The sequence below is a fragment of the Marmota marmota genome, unplaced genomic scaffold (genome assembly GCF_001458135.2).
Source record: "Marmota marmota marmota unplaced genomic scaffold, marMar, whole genome shotgun sequence".
NCBI lineage: Eukaryota > Metazoa > Chordata > Mammalia > Rodentia > Sciuridae > Marmota > Marmota marmota.
The window spans coordinates 13,863,740-13,886,103 of NW_025999960.1; the positions used below are offsets into that span (position 1 = coordinate 13,863,740).

A 22,364-nucleotide genomic window follows, 5' to 3' on the forward strand; every position below is an offset into this window, starting at 1 on the left:
CATATGCAGTCTCTCTCGGTTCACTGTGAAAACAAATGCCAGGGCCTGGAGATGGCTGGACAACAGAGCCGTGAGGACAGAAGCTGGAAGAGGCCTGGTGTGGAGAGCTCTCTATTGAACACAGAGTCCTGCCTCTGCCCAGCTCTCCCACCCACTCCCAGGGCCTCACTGTCCCCCGTTCCTCAGCCTTGGGCCCCAGCGCAGATCCACTCCGAGGTCCTCCTTAGCCACCGGTCATCACAGGGGACAGGTGCCTCCATGCTGCCCACTCCAGGGCCTCGAGTTACTCCACGGAGAGCCCTGCCCTGCAGGCCTCTTGGCCCAGGCTTGCTCTGGCTTTCCCCGCAGGAAGTGCCTGCTCCAGCCTCAGCCCCTCCTCACGGCTCCAGCTCCCGGGAGAGGCGGGAGAGTTCACGCTGGTTGTCGATGACCTTCAGCTGCTGGACATAAGCCCAGGTGCTGGCTGGACTCCGGGTGCTCAGGGACTGCTCCGAGCCTGGTAGGGGGAGAGCTGTCAGGGAGGTACCACTGCCACTTCACAGAACCCACCCTGAACCCCTCCACGGAGCTTTCCTGCCTCCACCACCACCTGCCAGAACTCGTCACCAGTGCCCAGGACTGCCAACCCTGCACACACACCCCCCCCCACAGATTTGGAGGACAAACTAACACTACAGCTAAGAGTACAGTCTGAAAAAAACAGATTAAAGGTTTCATACAGCATAATACCTCTTTACTAAGTTCAATGAGAACTAAAACTAAAAATATTTTGTCATTTTATACACACACACATACATATTTGATTTCAAAGGTGTGTATATGAGAGAGAGATAAAGCTATTCTGAAAAACAATGAATGACTTAAAATTCAGGATAGAGGTTACCTTGAGTGGGGAGAGGCAAGAGGACGGGGTATGTAAGTCATCGTTGATGTTCTCATACTTGACTTGGGCCCAGAGTAAATGCATACATAAGACAAGGGGCAAGGATGGCACTGTTGTATGGACCATGGGTTATGATTGACCCCACTTAATGCAACTAGGGTCCAATCAAACAGATGCAGGCTGGAGTCAAGGGCTTGGGTCCAGCTCCATCACCCCCACTCTGTCCTTCAGCAAGCTGTTTCAATGCTCCAGCTGTTTCCTCATGTTTAAGTTGGGACAACAGCATCACCTGTCTTGCGGATGTTGTGAAGAGGTCCCCATATCAGGAATACAAGGGTTTGGCTCTGTCCTGGCACATGGCCAGTGCCCAGAGAATGTCCACCATGCTAACTATGGTCAGCGTTCACCCCTGCCCCACACTTACATGTGGAAATCCTCGATGCCTGGCTGTCCTCGTGAAAGTGGGACACTCGGCTTCTGAGTGGTGAGAGAGGCACTGGGTGGGGCGAGAGGTAGGAGTCAGGGAGATGGGCCATGCCAGAGCCTTACAGGGGACACGAGGCGGGGAGGGGTCCCGCCCAGGGGAACCAGCCCTCTCACCGGTGCTGTGGCTTCGGCAGTGGTGCAGCATCCTCACAGCTCTGGCCATCATTCGCTGTGGGCAACACAAGGGCATGAGGTCAGGCTGCAGGATGGCAGCCCATCTTGCCCATGGGGAAGCTAGGAATCTGAGCTCCCTTGAACTGGGTGCTCCTTGGGACTAGTGCGTGGTAAGAGATGGGGTCTTGGCTGCTTCACCCTGGTACACCAGAGAAGGGACCGGGCAGAGGATGCAAGACAGCTCAGGAAGGACGTAGAGAGAGGGGACTGGAAAAGGCTCTTGTATGTTTGAGGCTGATCCCTAGCAGCCCCCAATGGAGAGCAGGCCCCCCAGTGGGCTGTGGAGTAAGGCAGGGGCTACTTAACAGGCATTCATATTTCTATTATTAATAACAAGTCTCAGGCACCTCCCATGCTGCCCCTTCCTGGACCATCATCATACACCCCAATCACGCCAGTGGCAGATGCTCCTTCTGCCTGAACTCACCATCTTCTCAAAGTTGATGAGATTCTCCACTAGTGTATGGTTTCCCTCGTGGATGAAGGTCATGTCTGCAAAGGGATGGTTTTGCTTGAAGGTCCCCAGACTCCGTTCCCCTCCTGTAGCCCAGGAAAGGGGAAGGGATAATAACGGGGAACCTGGCCTGTTCCACCCACATGGGCCTTTGCTTCTAGCTCCTCTCCAATCTGCAGCTATTCCCAGGTTCCAGGGCCTCAGATCATGGCCCTCCAGCATCACCCTATTTACCTTTCCATCTTAACTCTTCTTCTGCCTGAGAGCTCCTAACTCATGCTCCCTGGGGCATCAACACAAAAGTGCTGGAAGGTCCCTGATGACTCAGGCATGAGGAGCTGGCCCCCTTACCTTTGAGGAGAAGGGGCATGAAGGGGATGACGGGAGGGGAGAGCTTGGTGAGGGCCAGTCGATACACTCGGTGGTTCCACGAGGGGTCCTGATGCGGGGGAAGCCATAGAGAGAGTCCTGCACACCACAAGCCACCACAACTCCCTACAACAAAACATCCCACCCCACCCAGAAGGGGCAGAACTCCCATCCACATGGCCACAGCAAGAGGCTCCATGTGCAGCTTCTCCTTGGACCCAGATGCCACTGAGTGGCACTCTGTGGCAGGCTGGAGAGGGCCTGAGGCCACTAACACTGCCAGTCTGCATGCATGTGGCTTCCCAGTCTCCCACTGGTCCCCAAGGAACTTCATGGCTATTAGTCACAGGGCCCTGAGGGTTCTGGGAAACCTCTGTGTGTCTCTCTGGTGAGTAAATTCCTCTAAACCTCTTGAGCCCCATGAGGTGAATTGTTTTCTCAAGAGCTCTAGGGCTATGCCAATACTACCTTGGCTCCATTCTTTCCTGAACACTTCAAAACCCTCAAAAATTCCAGGAGGTGGAGAGTTCAGCCTCTCAATTTATTCCTTACCCTATCCTTGAGGGTCCTGCAGGGGCCTCTGCCCAGGCCTGGCTCACAGAGGGCACTTAGCACCAGGCCCACTTCCTGGGTCCTTGAACAAAAGACCTGGAACCCAATGTCTCCCTGACACTCCCTAGCAATTAAGACCCAGGCCACCCCATATGCCCTGTCCTGGTCTCATATCCTACATATATTGAGTGGTATGGCAAAGCACACAAACTCTACAACAACACTACATACCCCATCCCTAGCCATCTCCCCAGACTCACAGACCAGAGGGAACTAGGCCCTAGGTCAGCATTAGGAACTCTGAAAGTGACCGAAGACAGGCAGAAAGGCTACTGAGAAGCCGACCAGGGTTTCTGAGGGAAGGAACAGAGCCCAGCACTCACCAGCAGCCTCTCCAGGGCCGAGTATAACTTCCGGACTTTGTGGGGCAGTCGCTGTGGAGGAGAAATGGGTGAGCTGCCACCATGGGATGGGACTCCAAAAGTGAGATCCCCACCCCCAATCAGGACTCCCAGGATAGGAAGGAGGCCTGACCTCAGGACAGGGATCCTCCAGGGGTACCTACCTCCCAGGTGTGGGCCAGGCGACTGATGGCTGAGTTGCTAAGGCCAAACATGATGGCAAAGAAGGAATTGAGATTCTTTTGCTCCTTGAGGCTGTGAACAGAAGACCCAGAGACCTTCAGGGCAATCAGCACACCCACAAGGCCCCCAAACAACAGCCAGGCCTGGGCCCAGGACCAAGCAGGCCAGCACTGCCTCTGCAGTGGGGTGGGAGGCAGAGCCTTTGGGGGACCCAGGAATAGAAGGGATGACAGATTTGGCAACACAGTGAGCAGGAAGGGGGCGTTTAAGAAACGGGGGCCTCAGGGCTCCGACCACACACCCAACAGACACTCACTGAGCCGCGAGCTTGATAAACTTCCTGAGCAGCTGGGCCCTCAGGCCGGGCACAGGGCAGAGACAGAGCTCCGTAGCCACCCAGTACTGCAGCTCATTGAAGCGGCGCATGAAGCGCTCCAGGTTGGCAGTGGTGACATCCCGCAGATGCTGGGGGCCCAGTACATAGTGGATCAGCTCCACCTGGATGGGACAGAGAAGAGGTTCAGCGTATGCCAGGCCGGGCACCCCGCCACAACCTCTCCTCCCTGCAGCTCTGCCTCCTGCACCTGGTGGATACTGTTGAAGAGGTTCCAGTCGTGGTCTGTCAGCTGGCCTGCCAGGTCCTTGGCGCTCACTGACTCCAGCCCCTCAGCAGAGCCCACAGTGGGTCCCAGCTGCTCTGGGTGTGGGGTCTGCAGGTAGGAGAGTGCTCAGGGGGTGCCTGAGGAATCCAGGGAGAGGGGTGGGGTGGGGAGAGAGGGCTTGGGGCAAAGACTCTGTGGCTATGTTCAGAAGGACTGTGGGATAGGCAGGGGACGGCAGGAAGTGGAGGGGGCTCTTTGGGATTTAGTAGCTACCTAAGGGGGCTTCCCAAGGAGGCATCTTTCTGTCATTTTCCCCAATGCTGCAGCCCCTCTCTGTGGAGTTCCTGTTCCCAAGGGGTGCCCTGATTACGGCAGGTTCTCTTTCTCCTTGGGAGCTGCTCCCATTCAGCATTATCATCCCCTCAATATTTGGAATCTTCCCATGAGCTGAAGCCCCCCTCCTTTCTCTTTTCCCTGAAGACCTAACAGCAACCAGAGCTAGACCTCTCCTTCTTTTCCCTAAGGCCCTCCCACAGAACCCACCCCTTCCACCCCCAAAACAGAGTTCCTCCCTAGGCTCTGGCTCCTTGCCTGGTCCCTACCAGCTCATGCACTTCCTGTGGGTCGACAACAAAGAGCCGCTCGTTGAGCCCCAGGGATGTGGCCACACCACGGGCATCTGGCTGCAGGCCAATGGCATCTGCAAAGACAGCAGAGGCTACACTGAGTGGGGGCAGAGAGGGAGGCCCCGCAGAAGCCTGCTGGGGAGCTTCCTTCTCCCCATAGTGGCTAAAGCAGGGCATGTTGTTAATGCACAGGTGCACGTGCCTTCTCTCCACACCACCCCGGCAGAACGCCCAAGGAGGCAACAAAGAGACTCGTCCAGACAGGCTGACCTTGGGCAAGGTTTCAACTTCCCTGGGCCTCAGTTTCCTCCTCTGTAAAATGGAGACAATAAGACTTGCCAAGTCAAATGAGTTGACTTATGTAAATATGGCTGTAAGTAGGTGATGCAGATAAAAATCCCGTTGAAAATTGGGAAATATCATATATGTCTTGGTGTTAATTTTTTTATTACTTTTATTTATTTATCTATTTTTTTTAATATTTTATTTACATTTTAGTTTTCGGCGAACACAACATCTTTGTATGTGGTGCTGAGGATCGAATCCGGGCCGCACGCATGCCAGGCAAGCGCGTTACTGCTTGAGCCACATCCCCAGCCCTTATTTATCTATTTATTTATTTATATGCAGTGCTAAGGATTGAACTCAGTGCCCCACACATGCTAGGCAAGCACTCCGCTGCTAAGCTGCACTACTGGCCCTTGGCCTTGATTTTATCAGCTCCTTGTGGACTGGGACTGTATTTTTAGTCATGTTTGAGTCTTCAGTCCCTAGACCACCAAAGTAAAGAAGACTTTGTGTACAAGGAAAACATTAGCTCTTATATTTATTGTTCTCATCTGTTTTACATTTCTTTTTGTGTATAGCTTTATAATTACATAATATTGATGAGATGATAAGTACATATAATTTATAAACAAATATATACTCAATGGGAGATTGGTTATAAAATGTTGATTACTGACATGGGGGTCAATCAGTGGTCTAAAATGTGCCTGGCACATAGTAGGGTCTCAATAAATGTGGACTTTGGGAAATTGCAACTCACCAGGTGGCCACCAGAGGGCAGTGCTTCCCATAGCAGAGCACACAGGTGACCTCATTGGTCTTTCCTCACTTCCTAAAGGGAGAAGGCTTTTCTCATCTCCACCCCTTACCATTATTCCCTGACTGCCCCAATTCCTATCACCCTGGACTCTAGCTGTCTGTTCTGGGATGCACCTTTCACAGAGAACAGTGTTTTTCAATGTCCCAAGTTCTCCAATGGCAGGTCACGGTAATCCTCATGCCACCATAGACTAGATACCGACTTTGCCAGGCCCCCTGCTGCTTGCTCCACACACATTACCTTTAGTTTAATACCCACCACAATACCAATTGATAGGTACGATAATAGTGCCCATTTGACAGACAAGAAAATGGAGGTTCAGAGAGGTGAAGCAACTTGCCCAGTTAGCAGTTGATCTGGGATTCCAACCCAGACATGGCATTGGGCCTACACTCTTAACCATCCAGCTGATCTATCTTATCTGCCCATGGTACCTCTGACTACATTGCTGACCCTCAAGAATATTTGCTGAATGTCTAAATGAACGAGGACTACCTAAGTCCAAAGGCCAGCTACCTTCTCACTGTAGAGCTTGGGAGAAACCACTGAGTTCCCTTGACCTTCAGTTTCCCTGTCTAAATATAGGATAAGGACCTATGTCACAGGCTTGTTATTAGGAGTAAATGAATAAATACATGAGAATGAGAACACTAGCAGCCAATACTCATGTGGTGCTGACAGTATGCCACAGACCATCCTGAACACATTACAGATGAGCTCATTTGATCCTCACAGTTCCTCTAGGAGGCAAGAACTCTTATTATCCCCATTTACAGATGATGAGATTGATCACAGAGAGTTTAAGTGCCCTGCTCCAGGACACGCCGCTAGTGAGCTGAAGGTCTAGTATCAGTCACGGGCAGCGGGCTCCAGAGTTCCTGCTCCTGAGCATTCCGTGCAAAGCAGAGAAGAGGGGAAAGAGAGGAGATGAACCTCTGGAAATGCTGCCCGTCACTAACCCTGACGGCGATGGTAAGATGATGATCTTAATTCGGAAAATCTGGACGTAGATCTGAGGGGGACCCTCCCGTGAGGTCCCTCCAGAGACAACTCACCACCTGCAGAATTGACCTTCACCAGCACCTGCCCCTTGGTCCAGCCGTCCTTCTGGGCCAATGCTGCCATCACCTCTCTCACAGAGGCTGTCACAGGTAGCTGCAGGGTCAGCACGGAATGGTCCGGGCGGCAAATGTCATAGGGGACTGGAGAGGAGGATGGGGCTGAGCTGTGAGAGAGGTCGCCTCATTCCCTGCCCCAGGAGGGAGAAGGCAGCAATTGCCTCGGAGGGACCCCAAGGGATGGGAAAGGGCCAGTGATGGGAGAACGAGGTGGGTAAGCTGCGTGCAGCCAGGTGTGGAGTCCAGGAGGCAGATGTGCCAGGCAGCCTGGAACCCCCTCAACCCAGGCACCCTGAGGTCGAGCGAGGAGAAGGGAGGCAGAGACACTAGGGGCAGATTCAGGCTCAGATCACCAACCTTTGTCCCCAGCTCGAATAGCACAGTTGCTACTGGGGAGCGGCTCTTCCTGGCTGGGGAGCCAAGCAGGCATATTCCGGGCCTGGGAGAAACAGAAAGTAAGGCTTGGAGGACACTAGGAAAGAGTGGCGGGGAGGGGACAGCGAAGGGTGTCACTGGGAGCAGGAATGACAACACATACCACCAGAGGGGTCTGCTTGTCACATTAACCTGAGCCCAGATAAGGCACTGGGGCTCCAGAGAAGAGACAAAACAGGTCTCAGGGTGGACATGTGTGTGCCTTACACACTGTAAGTTCTTCCCTCTCTGGCAAATAGGTCAGACTGGGCTGGGGCTGGGGCTCAGTGGTGGAGTGCTTGCCTAGCATGTGTAAGGCCCTGAGTTCGATCCTCAGCACCACATAAAAAATTAAATAAAGTTATCGTGTTCATCTACAACTAAAAATATTTTTTTTAATGTAGCTCTAGAGCTTTTCCAAGATGGAAAGACCTCAGCAATTGACCCTACTTTCTCTTCCTTTCCCTTCTTCAGCTGCCATCTGCCATGAACGAGGCATTGTTCTAAGTATTCTCAACAGTCCTTTAACAAAAGCATTATTCTCATTTTACGGATGAGACAACTGAGGCTCAGAGGGGTTAAGTAACATGTCCAAGGCTACACATCTGCTACAGTGGCAGAGTTGGAATCCTAACTTGCCCCTTCCTCCCTCTGTGCTCTCATCTCCTGTCAAGCCCCATAGCAGGCCCACCGTGGGCTGCTACTACTATGGAACTTCTGCTGATGGAGCTTCCCTGACATGGGTTCCTTTTCCCACCCCTGACTGTTTTTCCCAACTCTGGCACTAACTCTTTCTCCTCCCAGCTCCAAGGTTCAGAATTCTGTCCACTGCTCTTCCCTGGACTTCCTCCCAGCCCCTTATGCCTGCTGCATATGGATGACACAACACGCTGCCACCAGGGCTGGACTCTCCCGGGCCCTGGTCTGGAAACCTCCCATACCGCTCCACAACCATGATCCGTTGCCCCAACCTCACACCCCCCCCATGGCATCCCCCCACCAGCCTTCCAGACCACGGCCCCCTGGCCACTCTCCTGGGTCCTAGGCTGCTCCCCAGCCATGAGACCAAGCTGACTCCAGCTCCAGCTGCCCAGGCCTCACTCTGGCCTACCACAATGGCCCAGCTATTCTCCTCCCAGCTCACCTCTTGGGTCCCTCCATCCCTCCTGCTCCAATCTGCCTGACCAGGGCAAGCTTAAGCTCCTAACTGGCTTAGATGACCATCACTTCTGCTGGGAAAGCCCAGGTTATTCAGCTGACCTATTCAATCGCAAAGTAGATCTTGTCAATCCTTGGCTCCTACCCCTCTGTCATCTGCATTGATCCTAGGACAAAGACCACGCCAATTACCATGGCCCAAGGAGTCCCTCAGGCTCCGGCTTCTGCTTCTCCAGCCTCCCCTGCTGTCCCTGCTCTGTCTCCCTCCTCCAGGGCCACCTTGGGTCCTCTTTCTCCTCAACCCTCAGCCTCTGCAGCTCTCAGCTTCAAGGGTCACTTCTCCAAGGACCCTTTCCCTAATCCTGGACACTCATTCAGCTCTTCCCCATCTCTGCTTTCAGAGACTTCAGTCTTTGTCTTTATACATCATGAGGTTGTTTCTCGGTTCTGCCCTCACCTGACTGTGAGCCCCGGAGCCAACACCACATCAATGGCAGCTAGCACAGTGCCTGGTGCTGGGAGTGTGAGGCAGTTCCTAAATGTCAGCCAGGAGTCGGGCAGAACATGAACACAGAGGAAGCAGGGGCAGAGACCCCAATCATGAGGCTGACGTTCCCCTGGGATGTGATAAGTTAACCGGCAACAGGTAAGTAACAAACAAAGTGATTGGACAAGGTAGTGTGCCTCAAAGAAAATCATACAGGACACCTTGCAGGGCACAGGAAAGGGAAGGAGTGCTCTGGGCAGGGAAATGGGAGGGGCCCTCTCGGTGAACTCAACGTTTTTGGCTGAGATTTGAAAGAGAAGGATCTACTTAGGTCAAAGAACGTTCCATGCAGGGGAGTATACAAAGGCCCTGAGGTGAGACCAAGGGAAGAGGAGGCAGGCCAACAGGCATGGTGGTGCACGCCTGTAATCCCAGTGACTCAGAAGGCTGAGGCAGGAGGATCACAAGTTTGAGACTAGCCTCAGCAATTGAGTGAGGCCCTAAGTAACTTAGTAAGACTCTGGCTCAAAATAAAAAAATATATATATATATATATATTTTTTTTTTTTTAAAAAGGGCTGGGGATAGAACTCAGAGGTAAAGTGTGACTGGGCTCAATCCCCAGTAAACACTCCCCCCCAAAAAAAAAGAGGAGGCAGAAGAAGCCTGAAGCAAGCAGGTGGGTGGGACAGATGAGATAGGGCAGGTGATGCGAGGCAACCTTTCCAGCCCTTTTCCCACTACTCTTCATCAACATCTCAGCTCCAGTCACATTGTATGCCCCTCTGCTCCCCCATCCACAGTGAGAATGACATTGACCACCTCTTCTTCCTGGGGAGGGAGTGTCACCTTCCTCTGGGCTCCCGTATAGCTACCAGGAACCTTAGGGCCTCAGGGGCAAACTCAGCCATCACATTGCATCTCCCGGCTCACCACGAGCATGAATAATCTCTCAAAGGAAGAAAAAGCCCCTCAGAGCCCAGCGTGATGGCACATGCCTGTAATTCCAGTGGCTCGGGAGGCTGAGGCAGGAGGAACATGAGTTCAAAGCCAGCCTCAGCAACTTAGCGAGGCCCTACGCATCTCAGAGAGACTCTGTCTCTAAATAAAAAATAAAAAAGGACTGGGAATGTGGCTCAGTGGTTAAGTGTCTCTGGGTTCAATCCCCAGTACCCTAAAAAAAAAAAAAAAGCCCCTCAGAGTGATGGGGGGGGTGCCTCCTTATAACTCAGTGTCTCCCCAGGGCCCAGCTTGGGTGTCACACACAGCAAGGGCCTCAGGAATGTCCATCACAGACTCAAGGGCTGATCTTTGGGTGGGGAACCCTCCCACATGGGCCCCTCCAGGTGAGGGAGCTAGATGGGCAGAGGGAAGAAGGAGGAGCCCTGCTGAGACTGGGCAGTTACCTTCATCATAGGAGAAGCGTTCCCACAACCATTTTCCAACCTGTGGAGAGAAAGAGAGAAGGAAGGTGAGAGAGAGGCAAGGCATTCCTGGGGACAGGGAGCCTTGCAGAGTCAGGAGCAGATGGCCCCAGGCTCTGGACTCCACCCCTCCCCCACCAGCAGCTCAGAGGGAAGTGCGTCTCTATGAGTAGCCCAGAGTGGGTCAAAATGGGCTTGAAATCGGAACCCTGGATTCTGTGACTTTCCCAGGCCAGCTGGGGAGGAGCAAAACCAGAGGGAGACTCAGGCCCAGGGTTCCAGATGGAGCACTGTTTCAAGTAAACTCTCACCCACCCACCAACCCTAGCCATCCACGGGAACATCTGGGAAATTTGCCAGGCGGGGCTGGTGAGGCCGGGCACAGAGGGGTAATAAATGTGTACTGAATAGAGGAAGCGAGAACTACAGGTGCACGCTGGGCAGAAGGAGCAAATGAAGAATTGCATGTTGCTTGAGAACGGATGGTGAGCTGAACAGCAGAGTGACTGACAAGAACAACTAATTGAAGCTGGGCGCTGTAGCCTGTAATCCTAGCAGCTCAGGAGGCTGAGACAGGAGGATGGCAAGTTCAAAGCCAGCCTAGCCTCAGCCATGGAGAAGCACTTAGCAACTCAGTGAGACCCTGTCTCTAAACAAAATACAAAATAGGGCTGGGGATGTGGCTCAGTGGTTGAGTGCCCCTGAGTTCAATCCCTGGTACCAAATAAATAAATAAATAAAAATGAAAAAGGGTTGGGGATGTGGCTCAGTGGTTGAGTACCACTGGGTTCGATCCCCAGTATTTAAAAAAAAAAAAAAAAAAAAAAAAAAAGAACAAGTAATTGAAGTTAGTGGTGCTGCCTAGACTTCAAAATCCAGGTGCTCGCCCAGAGTGTTCACTCCCAGTTCCCATTGCAATGCCAGGTATGAACAGGACAAAGTAAATTAAGTCAAAGGGCACCTGTGGTGTCGCCGCCTCTCTGGCCACTGCTCCCTCAGCAGGTTGCTAAGTCGGGCGTCCCTGCTCACCAGGTCTGAGAGTTTCTGTAAAGAATCAAGATTCCCTAAGATGGCTGTAGCTGTGCCAACCCTGAGCAGCTTGGCCAGTCCTTGCCTCACGCCCAGGTACCTGGAGGAAGTTGGTGGCCACAGGGTCTGTGTGGAGCATGGGGCCATAGAGGGCCACCCACTGGCTGACTAGACGCAGAATCTGCTGCCTCTTATTGCAGATGTAAGTGCTGCGCTCCTGCTCGCTGCCTCCCGCAGGCTCTGCGGGCTCCACATGGAAGGTGGGCACCAGTCAAGGGAACTAGAACTGGCAGGCAGGACCACCCACCACACCTGAGGCAAAGGAGCGGCAGGATGCCCAGGGTCCACCCACAAGCTGGGCCTGGCATGAGGCTGGTGCTGGGGGTTCACCACAGCCAAGCTGATGGGGAGCTCATCCCTCAGCTCCACGTACCATCCCACCCTCGACACACATCACCCTGGGGCTGGAAGGATATTGGTGCAGGAGGGCAGCACAGAGCTGGGCGCTGGGCATGAAGACGCTGTGGGTCAGGAGGAAGTCACTGAGGAATGTCTCTGTTGGACAGGTAGGGGGACATGAGGAGCTTCAGAGGCCAAGTCCACTGATCACAGGTGTACGCACAGCTGGAGTCTCCCTTCCCCAAGTTCCAGCACTGGCAAGGTACCAGCAATGCCCAGTCCCTGAGACAGCACTCCCTGCCCAAGCCAAGAGCGTGGGGAAGAGGACTTCCTGCCAACTGGCTGTGTGGACCAATCCTGCTCCCAGTCAGGTCAGATGCTAGGTGCCTGGCCCCCTCCCAGGCTGCGCTGACCACCCAGTGAGTCAGAGAATAGGCAGGGTGTCTCCTGCCCTACCTGTTGGGTCATGAGCACTGGAATCCGGCCGCATGGCTTCTAAGAGAAGTTCTAGGATCTTCTCTGGGGTGCCAGACATCACTGTGTACCTAGCAGAAACAGCTCATCTATAGTGCTTTTGTGCCACTCCTCTCCATTCCCACACCCAGGACAGACATCAGTAGTAAATCATATGACTCTTCTTAATTTACCAACCCTGTCCCACCTTGGGATGCGGGTGAGGCTGATTCAGGGGCTACATCCTAGTTCCTTGATACTTCCCCACTCCCAGGGGCAGGAGGGCAGGGATATGACACAGGGAAAGGGGAGAAGCGTGGAGAGGGCACCACAGTGCTTCTGTTACCGGTTCCTGCCAGGGGTCGGGGGGCGAGAAGGGCCAGTGCCCTGAGAGGTTCTCTCCAACACCAACACTACTTTGCCGTGTTCTTCCAGTCTCATGGTCTTCGCTTCCACATCCTGGAAATAAGCCACATCTGGCATTTAACACAACCAGAGCTCCTCTCTGGACCCTCCCCACACCTCCTCCCTCCAGACCCTGAGCCCAGGAAGTTTCCACAAGGCTCCTCAGCTGCCCAGCCCCCAGCCTGAACCCCCTCCTCCACCCTTTTCCTATATGGACCCTGCTTCTCCATGGCACTGCCTTCCCTGGCACCCTAGTCTCCCACTTGTGCACCCACCACTCCCCTCCCTCCCACATCAAGCCTGAGGTCTCACTGAGCCCCTCAGCATGCCATGGGCATTCACCTTCTCACACACACCTGAGGTCCCCACTCCCAGTCACATATCCCAGCATCTCCCTGTAGGCTCTCTCTGGTCCCTACCCTTTGCCCCATACCACCTCCCTAGGCCTCTGTCACCTGCTTTCCCCACCCCCATATTGGCACCTTGACAATGCGGTTGAAATCCTGCTTGTCCACACGTAGGAAGTGACAGTTATCTTCTCTCAGGATGATGGTGGCCGCCCGGGGTGCATCATTTACCAGAGCCAACTGTCCAAAGTCATCTCCCTCATGCAGTGTGGTCACCAGTCCCTGTAGCCAGGTCTCAGTCACAGCCCACCCCACTCCCAGCCCTTGGGACAGACCCAGAAAGGAGACATGGGGAATCAGCAGCCTTGGGACTTGCAAAGGCACTGCCCACAGGACAGGGACCTAGGAATAGTCACAACCAGGATGCTGAGGTGGTCAGGAGGGAGGACTCACCTTGCCATGGGTCACCACGTTGACAGACCCCTTCCAGATAATGTACCATGAGGTGCCTTTGTCCCCCTGGCTGAACACTGACAGAGGCACAGATCAGACACAGCCCCTTCTGTCACCCACCACTCCTCCATGGCTCCCGCCCCCGTCCAGGCCCCTGTGCCCAGCCTGACTTACACACAGTCCCTGCCTTGCTATGTGGTTCAAAGAGCAGAACTGCTGCTAATTCCCGCTTCACCTATGAGTAGGGAGAAGAGGGTCAGTGGGGGAAAGCTCAGGTGGAGGGTCAGGCTCGGGGAGAGGTGAGTACTGGGTGACAAATATGGCCAGGCCTCCACTCATCCCTGGGATACAGCAGGAGATACAGCAAGGAGAAGAAGTGACCAAGAGAGATGGGAGTATATTCAGACTGAAGGCTGGGGCCAGAAATTAGACCGAAAACCAAGCCACAGACAGAGGAGAGCAGGCTGTCTCCTGGCCAAGCAGTGGAAGTCACAGAAGAGGAGATTCTGGGGAAAGGGCTAGCCCAGCGGGACAGACTGGGGGAGGTGGACTGACCGAGTTGGAAAGGTGGGCCACAGCCTTGATGTGCAGGAGCTCCTCGAAGATGAGGTCCAACTCCTCATCTGTGCGCTGACCGGGGCTGCGGGCACAGGAGTGACAGGAACACAGGCTGAACTGTGGCCCAGGGCCAAGAAGGGAACCACCCCACCCAGCCAGCTTGCTTGCAGGGCCAGATGGCACCTCCGTCATGATCGTTATCAATAACGGGCTAACCTTTGCGGAGTGTGCCCCAAGTGCCGGACACTGTGCTAAGCACCTTACACGCGTGATTTCATTCTGTCCTCATAACAGCCCTGTGACGCGAATACTGTTATCCTCTCTTGACAGAAGAGGAAGCTGGCATCGAGAGGCTTGAGGCCACTTGGCTAGTAGCTGGTCAAGCTGGAATTTGAACCCCAACCTGCCTGCAGATATCAAAGCCCACCCTCCCTCAGCCATGACTGCGTCTCAGAGTGGGACGGGTCCTCCAGAGATCCTCTGGCATTGAGAGAGAAAGAAATAAGGTAAGGGGGGGTGTCTCAAGATCAAACAGCAAATTCATGGCAGAATGTGGGTCAGAGCTCAGGTCTTCTGGGTTCCTTCCCTCAGAGATGAATCTGAGAGCCTTTGGGGTCTGAATGCAGTGTGGGTCCTGGCATTGGGGGGTGCAGGGCTCCCGACTTACGGCTTTCGAAGTGCTACAGTGAGCAGGGCATCGGGCCCCCGCTGGGAGAGCAGCGCCATTGCCTCCACCAACTCCTCCTCCATCTCATGAGCTCCTGTGGGCTCTGGCTCTGGCCCAGGGAACCGGTAAAACTGGGCATCTCGGTCCTGGAAGGTCCAGTCGTGTTTCACTGGGGAGCCGAGGCCCAAGCATGGAGAAGGAGAAGAAATTGAGGCCATGTAGGTATGAGATCCACACGTTGATGCCAGCCTCCTCTGTAATCCCCACTGGTGCCTGATCCCCAGGTCTGCCCTGTCCCCTTTCACCAGCCCTAGATGCCCTGTCCTAGGCTCAAGCTCACCATGGCAGAGGGCACCTTCATCCAGCAGCACCTGGCAGATGCCCACAGCCTGGCTCCGAGAGTGGACCCCAAGCCCCAGGGCCAAGACCCAGTCCACCAGCTCCCGACCAGAACAGCACTGCCTGTGGGAAGTGGAAGGAGACCAGAAAATCAGATGGAAGGCAGGGTGGGCGGAGGCTCTCCATCCAGACAGGCACCATTGGATGCCCAAGCCTAATGCTTCTCCCAGAAGCAGGGGTAGGAATAAAGTAGGAAAAGAGAGAAAACAGCAGGCACCCCAGGGCCTCCACTCACCGGTAGAGCCTGAGATGATACTTTCGGTCACGGATGAGGGTTGGGCAGGTGGCCAGGAGATGTCGGTGCAGGTGCTTTCCAGCCCTGAGCACCCGCTCTGTGGAAGCCTTGGAGGGAGGAAGAGCATGACAGCCTCAGGTCCTGAACCCCTCAGCTGGTGGCTCTCTTCCAGTTCTGCCCCTCCCCCTCTCATACCTGCTCCAGGCTCACACTGAAATCCAGGGACTCCTCGCTGTTGGTGAGCGGCGTCTGAGGGCAGTGGGGAGAGTCTGTGGGTCAGCGCAAGACTTTCAAACAGCTCTGGAGCCCCTCACTGCTCCCCTAGCTCCCGCTCTTGCCCAGTCCCCAGCCCCAGATGCATTCAGTTAGCCACTCATGCAACAATTAAACATTTGCTGCACACCTTGTGCACCAGGAATCACCTCTCCTCACACCGCCACCCCTATCACTAGACCCTTCTCTTTCTTGCACACCCAAGCACTGTGATCCTACTGATGAGACCCCAAGATCTCCATTCTGAGCTGGGTGTGGTGGTGCACACCTATAATCCCAGCAGCTCAGAAGGCTGAGCCAAGAAGAAAACAAGTTCAAGACCAGTCTCAGCAACTTAGCTAGGCCCTTAGCAGCTTAGTGAGACCCTGTCTCAACAAAACAAAGCAAAACAAAACAAAAACAAACAAACAAAAAAAAAAAAACGATGCTATATAGAGGAAAGAGCAATAGAGCTGGAAGAGCATAAGGATGTGATATAAGAAGACATGAGACTGGACAGGACAGGAGCAGCTCAGGGGACCTAGGAACAAATTTTGAGCTGTAGCTGCAGGCTGATCTCAAGCCCTGGTTCTTTGCCCAACCACAGGATGGTAGGCAGGTTTTATGCTTTCTGTGGGCTTTGGTTCAGCATAGTCATTAAAAACAGAAACCCCCAAGCCAAACTGTTGGATTCAAATTCCTACTCCTCCATTCACAGGTTGTATTATATTGAACAAGTGATTTACCCTCTCCCTGCCTCAGTTTCCTTATGTGTAAAGTCTATAAAGCACTAATATTACCAGTGTACAAGCCTTTGGAAGGACTACATGAGTTAATACATATTAAATGTTGAAGCCATTGTCCGGTATGTAGTTGTGTATACATGTTAGCTATTATTATTCATCTGTGAAGCACAGGGTGGGGCTGCTTGCTCGAAGGCTTCTGCAAGATGCTGCGAGTCCATAACCCTGTAAAAGTGAGTGCAGCCTTGGCAGTACACAGGACTGCTCAGAAAGATGGGGCTTATTGTAGACGCACTGGTTAACAAGGTTTCCCTGTCCTTGGTATCAGTTGAGCTCCCCAGACTCTAGATCCTGGATACCCTGGGATATCAGTCATGAAAGCCCCTCACAACCCTTCTTTTCCAGTCTCCTGAGAACGGGAGTTTGTAAACAGCTCTGGACAGGATGCTCTGCCCTCTATGAGCCCTCCCAAAGGCAGAGCACTTCACAGTTTACAAAATATATCCACCTCCTTGATGTCATTAGATCCTAGGTAACATAGGATCCGGGGTGAAATAGGCATAGCAGATATTATCTGTCCTGTGTGACTTACAGGGAAACAATGTCTTGAGGTAAAATGCCCTGTGTAACTGCCATGCAGGCTCAGGACCGCCAGCCAGCTATGGATAAACCGAGTTCTACCCACAGTGCTCACATTCTTGGTCTCACTCCACCCACTACAGTGCCTGTTTCCTCTTCCCCACTCCCCCTTCCTCTCAGCAGCAACACCTCTCCTGCTTTCCCACCTGCACTCTGGGCCCTGGGAAAGACCTGGTCAGGGAGCTAGGACCTAAACCCTCTCCCCTGAGCTGGCAGGTCCCTTGTCGCAGGCATCTTGCCACTGTGCCCAGGCAGAGGCCTGAGGTCTGGCATGCTTGGGTGCCTGGCCCAAAGCTGGGCGGAAGTCACTAGGTGTCCCAAGGGTATCCCTGCCCGGGTCATGGGGCCCAGTCCAGTGCCAGACACAGAGCCCTGGAGACTTAATGACAGGAAATGAGGAGGAGGAGGAGCCAGGAAAGGAGGAAGGGCAGGAATGCTACCCGGCCAGACCCCTGTGTCGGAACAAACAGTGCCTAAGTGCTGATGACTTCTTGTTGTTCATGTCAAAATGCCCAGGTCGTCCCGGTCCCTGCCCCAGCTCCCTTTGGTGCCCACAACCCAGGTTTCAGCACTGGCTCCTTCCTGGTATTATTCTGACTTAGGAGGGCACATTGCAGGGGGGCCATGTTCCAGGCCACGTGAGCAGGCTGGTCTTTCCTGTTCTACCCCAGGGGATGAGCACAATGGTCAGAAAATGCCCCTCCATGCCCGCATGCAGGGGCTCAGGACAGGATCTTAAGGCCTCTCTGTCATTTCACCATGGAAAGCAGAAGCCCAGAGAGCTGAAGTAACTTACCAGAGGCACACAAGCACTTAGGAATAGAAGATTCTACTGATTGACTGCTCCCAATGCTGACCCTAGAAGTAGGTATTTGTATCCTATTTCACTGCTAGAGAAAAGGAGGCTCAGAGGTTGCATAACCTGCCCTACAGTTGGTAATCACACTTGGCTCCAAAGTTCTCAGCACTGCGCCCCACTGTCTCCTGTGACGCCTACCCCCAGCTTCCCCTGCTGTGTGGATACAGAGATAGCAGAAGTATTCTGCCCTCAGAAATGTTCCATGGGTAGGTAAGTTTGGAAAACATGGTGTTAAACAAAATTAGACAGCCTTGTTATGAGCTCCTCTATGCCCCGGGAATGTTCATGTGCATGGGAACCTCAGGGATGGGGCGAGGAGGGGCAGTGAGTGTCAAGTGTGTGTGCTCCTGAACCAGACATCTGAGTTCAAATTCTCGATCTTGCATTATTATCTGGTTGTGTGATCTTGTGCTGATTATTTAAACTCTCAGTGCTCTAGTTTCCTCATCTGTAAAATGGATTTGATAATAACAATACCCATCCCCTAAGGTAATTATGAGATCAAATGAGTTAATGATGTCAAGCATGCAGAGCAGTGCCCAGCACACAGTAACTGCTTAGTAAATGTTAAGTACAGTAACCTGACCAATAATTTCATGATGGGCACCTATTACCTGGACACAGTGCAAAAAAAAAAAAAAAAACGCAGTTCTATGGCTGGCCCTGCACCTGATCGGATCACCCTGAGTGTCAGTTTAGTGGTTCTCAGTTGGAAAGAAGTGTGGGTCAAGGTCCTTGCCCTCCTCCTCCTCTCAGTCCTGAACAAGAAGGATTCATGGTGGAAGAGGAGGTGCTAGGTCCCCTGGCACTAACACAGTCGCCTACCCCACCCTCCCTCCCTGTCACTGAGTGTCAGAGCAGGGCTGGAGGGACAGGCACAGAGCCAGACAGCATGGGGACCTGTCAAACCAGTTCCCTTGGGCCATGGCTAAGGTCCCAGGCCAGGCTGTGCATAGTGGCCAGGGAAAGAGTGCATGGGGCGGGGATGCCATGGAGGTCAGTGCTGGACTCAGCAACTGGAGAAAAGTACTGCGGGGCAGTATGAGCATGGAATCCACAGCTGGACTGCCAGAATACAGTGCCCAGCTCTGCCACTTGGCAGCTATGCAACCCTCCCCTGTCACTCAACCTCTCTGGGCCTCCATTTTCACATCTATAAAATGGGGACAATGACATTAGGACCCATTCCACAGGGCTGTTGTGAGCATCATTTGATATAATAAAGGTAAGGCTCGTAGTACCTAGGACATAAACACTACGTTACTATAAGCTACCACCATTATTTGCACAGGTTGGATGAAGTATGTTTTCTGTCTTAGACAAGAGGGCCACCTTCCCCCACGCAGTCACTCCTGGGCTTCCCTGAGCCTACGGAACCCACCAGAGGTCACCCTGATCTTGCCCTGCCCCCAAATATCAGATGAGATCTCATTTCCCCCTTATAATTTCCGAAGAAGATGTTCTTCATCCCATTCTAGTGTCATCTTTGCCATAGTTGGTAAGTTCTTTCTGTATATAACCTCAAGTCCTCTTGTTGTTTTCATTTCTACTTGTCCTGGTTTAGAGACAGAAACAGCTGTCTTCAGACCTCTTCTTTGAGAGGTTGATGGGTTTTCCCCTGGGCTTTGTGAGAGGTAGGCGTGTTCCAAATAATTCCCAGCCTTGTCCTGAAGCTGTAGTCTTAACCTCCTTCAACCAGTGTGTGCACACTCCCTGTGGGTACTTGTCCCCTCATGGGAGCCCTCCAAGAGCCAAAGGCATCATCAAGAGGTGCAGCTTTACAGGCACCCAGAGCCCCTTAAACCTGGGCACAATGGACTGAAACCACCCCATCCCCCTTCCCTAGGGATGGCCATCAGGAGAGGGTGGGCCTCTAACAATTTAAGCTCCCTCCAGTCACCAACTCCCACTACCCCCCACACCCACCTGGCATGGGAGAGGCCTTGATTCTGTGCCTTTGACCCCATTTACACTCCAGCAACCCTCACCCCCACCCTTCCGGCTTCCCCAGCAGGCCAGCCCTTCAACTCTGGGGCCTCAGGAGACAGTGTGGCGGCCTCCTCTGCTCCCTCCCAGACTTTGGATCCCAGGAGATCCTCCAGTGACCTCATTGTCCTGGTACCTGACCTTCCCCCTCCCATCCCCTACCTTGCCTCTACAAGCTGGGAAGGGGACAGGAAATGCACAAGTAATTATAGCCTGAGAGGGAAGGAGGGAGGGAGGGTTCCAGCCCACTGACTCCAAGCAGTAGCTACCGCTGTGACGGAGAGCCAAGGGGTAGGGGAGCACGACCGATGGCCCCAGAGGCACCTATCAGGAAGTTCAGGGACAGAGGAGCTGGGGGAGAACTGGGATGGACACTCTCTCAATTCTGATTGCAAAGAGGACCCCCTCATCTTGAAAGGCCTTGGTTTTCTCAACTCAGCCTCATGTTTTGGTAAATAGAAATGGCACTTAGGCAAGGTAGGAGGAGGGAGAAGATGGTGGCGGTTCTCCATGAAGGGCCTTGCTGATAAGAGATGAGATCTCCCGGGTTTGTCACCCACTCCTGCTTCCCCTAGACCCCTTTACCTGGTACCATCCTCCCTGCCTACCCTGCCATACATACAAGTGGGAACATGCAGTGGTCACACAACTGACTCTCAGGTGAAGGGACGCTATTAAGCCTGGGTGGTTGGAGAAAGCTTCCAACTGAACAGACTCTACAGTCATTATCCAGCCCCCTTTTCTCCCTAGCACCCCATTTCCCTGCTCCTGGTCCCTCTTTCATTCTTTTAGCTCAAGAGATTTTTTTCCCACTGGCAAAAAGAACTTCAGGATCCTTGATTATCCATATTTCTTAGAATCCTCCTGAGTGCCCCCAAAGTCAGATGCCTGGCATTGTCCACATGATCCCAAGATCAAAAAGCAGAATCAGCCCAGTTCAATTGCTCACTAAAGGAGAATGTTGCCACGGTGACATGTCAAGAGCAGTAACCAAGCTTACTTCACCTCCCACTTGAGCCGGCCCCCATATTTCCCACCCCCACCTGGAGAGAACACACAAGCACCTACTCAATGCTTGGCACACACAGGTGACAGATATTTTATAAGCTTTTTTTCTCTTTCCCTGTGCCCCGGTGGGGGTACTTGAGCACCACAGGCACACAGATACACAGGGTGCCGCTGTGTGAGCCACCCCCACACACTGCAGCCACACTTCTCCACTCTCCATCCACACCAGCTGCACCACACTGCACCCCCAGAGCAAGCTGGACCACCAGCAGCACCTGACATTACAGTACAGGCTCCCTCCAGTCCTGGTGACCTGGACAGGCAGAGGACACTCACCCATCGAAGCCCCTGGATGCGGCTGGGGCGCCGGTGCTCAAGCAGCAGCTGGTAGGAGCAGCTTCTGGGTCGATGCATCCTCTTCAGCACCATGTTGAGCAGTGTCCCCTCTGGCACCAAGTCAGGGAGGCCTCCCACTTGCGGTGCTCCCAGAGCCAGGTTATCCTCCACAGCCGGGCCCACCTGCCAGCGGCTCTCACCTGGCAAGCCCACCTGTGAGGGGGGGAGGAAGGTGGACAGCCATAGGCAGTGGCTAGGGCAGCTGGATAGCCACACAACTGCCCCAGGCAGAAGAAACACTTCCTTAGAGTCCTCTGGACTGGTCAGGCGGAGGTGCTGCTCCCCTGCCAGGAGCCGGGGGGAGGGACAGGAAGACCTTCACCGGAGCCTGCTGGTCTGGCGCACTTAGGGGTCTCCAGCTGGCTTACTGAGAAGACCAGGCCCTTCTTCTCAGTCTCTCTGGAATTCTGCCCCACCTCACTGCTCTTGCCCTTGCAGGAATCTCCACTCCTTCCAGCCCGAGGCTATAGGCTCATGGATCCCCCAGAATTGCAGCTTCGACTCAGATCCTCCTCCCCATTTCCCTCCCCCTCCAAAACTCTCCCCCCTTAAACTCCCCACGGTGTTGGCTTCCTCTCCCGCCCACTCCTGCTCCTCCTCCCTGACCCTGACCCCACCTCACCCACCTTCATGTTCCTTCTCAAGATCGCACAGCCTTGCAGCCTCTAGCCGAGATTGGGGGATCCCGAGTCAGCCCCCCGTCAGTTCCACAGGGGTACCCTGGACGGGTGCCGGGTGCCGGCGTAAGTCCCAGGGGCAGTGAACAGGGCTAGTTCCGACCGGAACCGGCTCTGAGGACAGCAAAATGCAGGACTAGGTGCAGAGGCTCGTCTTGGGTGAGTAGAGGGTAGAGGGTGTGGGGGGAGCACCCCCCCCACACCCGGGCCCAGCGACTAGGAGCCCCGAGCCTCCGCCTTCGTCCCAGACGAAAGAGCCAGCTGGCACAGGGCGCTGAAGCGAGGCTGCCGCTGGCACTGGTCCGGGAGGGAGCTGTCACACCCCCTGCACTGCCCGCCCCCTTCCCCTCCCTGGACTGGCCGAAGGGGTGGGGAGCAGCCGCTAGGCCTGACCGTAAGGGAGGGCGTAGGGGAAGGGGG

General features: G+C 53.9%; 1 protein-coding gene across 7 annotated transcripts; it reads right to left on the bottom strand.

Moving 5' to 3' along the window:
- Positions 1-95: 95 nt before the first annotated feature.
- On the bottom strand, positions 96-22,272 carry Rapgef3 (Rap guanine nucleotide exchange factor 3). Of its 7 annotated transcripts, none has more exons than XM_048802603.1 (29): positions 21,894-22,272; positions 21,208-21,420; positions 15,580-15,633; positions 15,385-15,491; positions 15,091-15,212; positions 14,751-14,934; positions 14,081-14,165; positions 13,700-13,760; positions 13,526-13,602; positions 13,208-13,354; positions 12,667-12,779; positions 12,324-12,412; positions 11,945-12,023; positions 11,569-11,728; positions 11,401-11,483; positions 10,422-10,461; positions 7,314-7,395; positions 6,894-7,040; positions 5,779-5,850; positions 4,707-4,804; positions 4,087-4,212; positions 3,819-4,000; positions 3,484-3,574; positions 3,302-3,352; positions 2,349-2,436; positions 1,971-2,083; positions 1,484-1,538; positions 1,308-1,379; positions 96-496 (listed from the first exon to the last, which is right to left on the bottom strand). In XM_048802603.1, the coding sequence occupies exons 1-29, from the start codon at positions 21,897-21,899 to the stop codon at positions 378-380; spliced, it is 2,916 nt and encodes a 971-aa protein (XP_048658560.1). In that variant the 5' UTR covers positions 21,900-22,272; the 3' UTR covers positions 96-377. The 7 variants fall into 7 exon arrangements, with proteins under 7 accessions (XP_048658560.1, XP_048658561.1, XP_048658562.1 ...); XM_048802604.1 differs by having other exon boundaries at positions 14,751-14,919; positions 21,894-22,269; XM_048802605.1 differs by having other exon boundaries at positions 1,971-2,035; positions 21,894-22,269.
- Between the last annotated feature and the right edge of the window lie 92 nt (positions 22,273-22,364).

What these genes read in the sequence shown, in the direction of transcription:
- Rapgef3 (XM_048802603.1), bottom strand. An exon ending in GAGAGGCGGCGACACCACAG is followed by an intron (nt 10,462 to 11,400) that starts GTGCCCTTTGAC and finishes TTCTCTCCACAG; the next exon opens with GTTGGAAAATGGTTGTGGGA. An exon ending in GGCATCGAGGATTTCCACAT is followed by an intron (nt 497 to 1,307) that starts GTAAGTGTGGGG and finishes TCCCCCTACCAG; the next exon opens with GCTCGGAGCAGTCCCTGAGC.